This window comes from Odontesthes bonariensis, chromosome 9 (assembly GCF_027942865.1).
Source record: "Odontesthes bonariensis isolate fOdoBon6 chromosome 9, fOdoBon6.hap1, whole genome shotgun sequence".
NCBI lineage: Eukaryota > Metazoa > Chordata > Actinopteri > Atheriniformes > Atherinopsidae > Odontesthes > Odontesthes bonariensis.
In genome coordinates this window covers 1,640,531-1,646,530 of record NC_134514.1, presented here as the reverse complement: position 1 = coordinate 1,646,530, position 6,000 = coordinate 1,640,531, and the positions used below count along the sequence as shown (strand labels likewise).

The window sequence follows — 6,000 nt, the reverse complement described above, 5'->3', positions numbered from 1 at the left end:
TGACAGACGAGGCAGGTGGGACCCGACGGACTCCTGGGGGGACCCGACGGACTCCTGGGGGGACCTGGGAGGACTCGAAGGACTCCTGGGAGGACCCGACGGACTCCTGGGGGGACCCGACGGACTCCTGGGGGGACCCGACGGACTCCTGGGGGGACCTGGGAGGACTCGAAGGACTCCTGGGAGGACCCGACGGACTCCTGGGGGGACCCGACGGACTCCTGGGGGGACTCGAAGGACTCCTGGGAGGACTCGACGGACTCCTGGGGGGACCTGGGAGGACTAGACGGACTCCTGGGGGGACCTGGGAGCACTCGACGGACTCCTGGGGGGACTCGACGGACTCCTGGGGGGACCTGGGGGGACCCGACGGACTCCTGGGGGGACTCGACGGACTCCTGGGGGGACTCAACGGACTCCTGGGGGGACCCGACGGACTCCTGGGGGGACCTGGGGGGACCTGGGGGGCAGATGAGGAACTCCTGGGGGGACCAATAAAGATGGCCGAGCAGGAATCGCTTCGGGGGCTGCACTGGGGGGGCAGATGAGGCTGGGGACCCTGGTGGGCTGAGGTTGGGGGGGGCATATGAGGCAGGGGGGGCACCAGGTCCTCGGAGCCTCTGAGGGGTGGAACACAAACTAAAAAGCCTTTTAAACTAAACGTTTAGTGCAGTAACTGGACAGAACTGATTCCCTTCGGGCTGCAGGGCAGCGTTGCTCTACCTTAACTTTCCTTCTGTTGGGCTTTTACTCTGATAAGCGGGACCGGAAGTCGCGTGCTGAGTGCTGCAGGTTTGATTCCCCACGCGATAAGCGCCCTGAGCCTCCATCCCTCCGCGGGCTGCGGTGCGCGGCCAGGATTACCTGCACAGACCTCCAGCGGACTGAGCCGCGGAGCGCAGCCCGGAGTCAGTGTGTTCTCAGCGGCTCTCTGCAGCTGTATGGAGCCTGCGGCCGGCCTGAGGCGGAGGACCCTCCCGCTGCTGCTGGGTCTTCTGGCGTGTTGGTGTGTGGCTGCGGGACACGCGAAGCAGGTGAGTGATCCCCCCGGGACCGGGGACCGGGTCAGGGGACCGGGTCAGGGACCAGATGTCTGCTGATGGGTTTATGGATTTATTGGCTGAATGAACTCAGATTTATTTACAGATTTATTTACAGTAAGATGCTGTAAAAACTCTTTCACAGTGTTGATCAGAAAGTTGGTTTGCATTGATTCCAGATTGATTTACTGATCACATGATCAGTTTCTGTGATCAGGTTATCCTGGTGTGTGTGTGCAGATGTGTGTTACCATGGAGACAGACAGATGTGTGAAGCCATAATTCAGATTTTTGAACAGAAACAGAAAATGTATTTATTCTTATTTGTATTCTTGGTTCTTTAGAGTCTGCTTTTTTGTTTGTTGCATCAGTTGAAATATTCAGACTGCAGTTGTGTAGAATTAAAATAATGAAATTCAATTCAATTCAATTCATTTTTATTTATATAGCGCCAAATACAACAAATGTCATCTCAAGGCACTTAGATAATAAAGTCCAATTCAAGCCAATTGGAATTCCATTCATTGTAATCATAATTATTCATAAAATAATCCAATTCATTCATATAATTATGAATGATTAGATATAAAACTGAGCCACCCCCCCTCCCACCATATTACTACAGGAGCCCAGAGGGGACAAAGCAGAGACATGTGGACTTCTTCTGGTCTGTTTGAACTTTTCTTATGCTGCAATTTGGGCTTTGCTGGGACTTTATGTTGCTTTTTTTTTAAGCTTTTTTAGCTTTTTTAGCTTTACTTTGGAGCCTTAAAGTTCATTGTTGCTTTGAATAAAATACTCCTCAGCAATTAAATAAACCCGTTCATGCTCCACTTCAGCTCCTTCAGTCAAACCGTTTGGCTCTTTGAGCCAAATTCCCTAATTCATGGGAACTTATCATCCTGTTTTTACTGACCAAACACACACAGGTTTCCCTCACTTCTGAGGAACGCTCTCTCTGATTGGATGTCAGCAGAACAGTTTATATGAATCACTCCAAACATTCGTCAGCTCGTCTCACAAGTTGAACAAAAAAACACTGAAGCAGCGAGATGCTGTCCCCATGACGACGACCCGTCTACCTGTCGGTGTTAACTACAAAATTTCTGAAGAAATTCTGATGGGTGCCAATCTACTGCCCGCCCTATCAACAAACCCTTTAGTTCAGTTGAAGCTGAGAGTCTCCTGTCACATATAAACTTTGAATGAGGTCTCTGCGATGTCGTATGGCTGAGTTATGAGGCTTCCAAAATAGGGCAGTTTCTGGCATTTTGGGCTCGTTAAGTGCTTTTCAATCAATTTTCCCATTGCATTTTGCACCTCTGCGAGTCCCAAAATGGAGAGGACAGGTGTGCTGTAAACAGTTATGTCATTTTTATCAAGGTCCTGTTCAAATTGCAGCTTTTATGGCATTTTCAAAATGGCCTCGTTAAGTGCTTTTCTTTTTTTTTTTAACAATATCTTTATTGAATTTTCTTTGTAAAAAAAGACATACAAGAACAAAAAAACAACGATCAAGAGAGTAAAATAATGAATAAAGTGTTCCAACATACATCGTCAGGTCCAATTTTCAAGCAGTACACACTTGATCCGTACAACAGTACCAACAGACTGAAATACAAACATGGCGGTCGGAGAGCCTCCTCTATGAAGGTGCATATTCATGAGTCCACAGAAGATATATTATATCGTATAGTCCAGAGGGGCAGGGGAAGAAAGAACTGGGTCATACAGAAGTTGCTATACTGTTCCAGGCCCGTCCATCAGATGTGACAAGTCATTGTCCTTCATATAATTGATGAAGCGACCCCAAACGTTATGGAATACCTCCTGTCTGTCTTTGAGAGTGTAAGAGATTTTTTCCAGAGGTAAACAAGATGATAGTTCCCTAAACCACACAGCAATAGCAGGTTTACCAAAGCTTTTCCATGATAAAGCTATTGTTCTTTTTGCTTGTAAAGAGCACATATTTATAAACATTTTTTCATGGCGCTTAATCCTATAACCCTCTGGGTAAAGACCCAGCAGAAAGAGCCTAGGTTCCAGGTCTAGTCTAATTGAGAGAATCTGTTGTATAGTCAGTCTAACCTCCTGCCAGAACTCCCCCACTCTTGGGCATTGCCAGATGCAATGAAATAAGGTGCCCTTATCTACCCCACATCTATTGCAGGTGTCTGGAATATTCAAGTTAAATTTGTTTAATTTTTCTGGAGTAATATACACCCTCATCAGCCAATTATATTGTAGGAGTCTTAGACGAGTATTACACGTCCCTGTGTGGGCTGCTTTACATGCGTTACGCCAATGTTCCAGTGATAGTTCCCCCTGTAGATTTGATTTCCATGCAATAAATTTAGAGTCAGCAGAATCAGGGGAAAAGTCCCTCAGTAAGTTATAAAACACAGAGATGATGCCCTTTACAAAAGGATTTTTTGTAAACAATTTTTCCAGAATGGATAATGGAGGGCAAGACATAAAATGGGTATGGTTTGTTTTGATAAAGCACCTTAGCTGAAGATATTTAAAAAAATGTTTGCGAGGGATGTTATATTTTCTAATTAATTCTTCAAAGGTTAAAAAATTCCCATTGTTACCATAAATATCTTTTACTTGTTTTATCCCTCTATCTGCCCACAATTTGAAACCTGCATCAGCTCTCCCTGGTCTGAAGGAGCTGTTGCCCCAGATTGGGCTGAAGTAAGAGAGGGAGGGGGGGACTTTTAAGTACTTACTGACTTCTTGCCAGACTCCAATCATGTTTTTCACTATAGGATTGGAACATGATCTTTTGAGTTTTTTAGGTTCATCTGAGTATAGATAACTGGGAAATGGGAGATTTAGGGAGCTCGATTCAATATCCTTCCATGACAGTGATCCATCTGTGTTGAAGTAGAACATTAACATTCTTAGCTGTACTGCCCAAAAGTACCACCGCAAATTAGGGCACTGTAACCCCCCTCTGTCGTATGGAAGGTATAGCAAAGACAGGCGAAGCCTAGGGCGTCTATTATTCCATAGAAAATTCCTGAAAATTTTTTCCAATCTGGGGAAAACGTTTGGAGGAGGCGGCAGAGGGGTGTTCTGAAATAAATATAAAAGTTTGGGGAGAATGTTCATTTTAAGTATATTAATTTTTCCAATCAGAGAAATAGGAAGACCGGACCATCCCATGCAAGATTTGGAAATATGTGCCGACATAGGGCTGTAGTAAGCTTCTACTAAGTTTTCCAGTTTAGGAACAATTTGAATACCTAGGTAAGTAAAGGAGTCCACTGTTCTAAAATGGCGAACATAAGTGGGTGGATCCGACCTCTCCTTCGAGTTTAGAAGCATTACGGAGGATTTTGAGTTGTTGATTTTATAGCCTGAAAGTTTGCCGAATAACTTAATGAGATTCAGGAGGGATGGAATAGACCTAGCTAAGTGACTGAGGAACAGGATGACATCATCAGCGTAAAGAGCTATACGATGTTCAAGATCTCCGATACCTATACCTGTAATTCCACTATGTCCTCTCACAGCAATGGCAAACGGCTCAATTGCAATTATAAAAAGTAAGGGGGACAGTGGGCAACCCTGTCTACAGCCGCTTTTAATTTTTATCGCTTTCGAAATATTGTTGTTTGTGATCATTTCTGCTGAGGGATCATTGTACAGAAGTTTAACCCAATTGCAAAAACCCTCCCCTAGACCAAACCGTCCAAGAATTTCAAATAAATAAGTCCACTCCACCCGATCAAAGGCTTTCTCGGCATCTAATGCCAAAAAAGCCGTGCTCGGTGCCCCTCTCTGATTGTGTAAGATGTTCAAGACCCTTCTCACGTTGTGAAAGCCATGACGCCCGGTCATGAAACCACTTTGATCTGCCATTATTAGACTTGGAAGCACAGGTTCTAGTCTTTTTGCCAAAATTTTACAGAGAATCTTCAAGTCTGAATTCAGGAGACTGATCGGTCTCATATTTTCACACTTATCGTTAGATTTACCTGGTTTCGGAAGAAGAGTAATCAGAGCACCTCTCAGGGAGGGAGGAAGTATCCCATTTCGAAGGGATTCTAAAAACATTTCCAAGAGGGGAATTTTAATTTTTGTTTCAAATTTTTTGTAGATATCTATGGGCAGACCATCAGGGCCTGCTGCTTTTCCAGATTTCATACATTTTATTGCTGACGTGATTTCCTCTACTGTTATGCAAGCCCCCAACGCTGACCCCTCACCCTCCTCTAGTTTGGGAAAATTAAGATTATCTAAGAGTGACCATGAACTCCCATCCACCTGTCCTCCAGTTATTTCAGAGCTGTAGAGTCTTTCATAAAAGTCCCTGAATTTATCATTTATGGCCACCGGGTCTGCGATGCACTCCCCTTTTCATTCTTAAGATTGGTAATAGATCTTTCAACTTGAAGTTGTTTTAAGCGCCAAGCTAGGATTTTACCTGCTTTTTCTCCTTGATCAAAGAAACTTTGCTTAAGTTTTAAAAGGTTAGCAGCAGCCTTGGAAGCCGAAATTTCATTATACTGTGCTCTCAATAATAAAATGTCTTGATGAATCTTAGAACAGGGGTTTTTAAAGGAAATGTCCTCCATATTTCTAATTTTTGCTTCTAATAACAGAATTTTTTGTTTGGCTTTTTTAGATTTAGAGCTAGTGAAATTAATTATCTGGCCTCTGAGGAAGGCTTTAAAGGCTTCCCATCTGGTGCATGCCGATGTCTCGTAAGTATTAATCATGAAGTAATCGTCTATTTGTTTTCCAAGAAAAGTTATTAGCTCTGTATCCTGGAGCCATTTGTGTTGAAATGTCCATTTGGGGGGGTCATGTCGCCGTCCCGGACCCAAATATATAAGGTTATTTGTGGCATGGTCTGAAATTAGAATACTGTCATAATTACAGTCTTTGATTTTGCCAGTTAAACTGGCTGAAATAAGAAAATAGTCAATTCGTGAGTACGAATGGTGAG

The 6,000-nt window shown here is 44.1% G+C and overlaps 1 protein-coding gene across 1 annotated transcript in view; it reads left to right on the top strand.

The window, feature by feature from the left end:
• Positions 1 to 846: 846 nt before the first annotated feature.
• col4a3 (collagen, type IV, alpha 3) overlaps positions 847 to 6,000 on the top strand; it is a 71,022-nt gene continuing 65,868 nt past the window's right edge. The window contains exon 1 of the mRNA XM_075472726.1: positions 847 to 1,034. Within this exon, the coding sequence (XP_075328841.1) occupies positions 942 to 1,034 (93 nt within the window). The 5' untranslated portion in view covers positions 847 to 941. The remainder of the gene's footprint in view (positions 1,035 to 6,000) is intronic.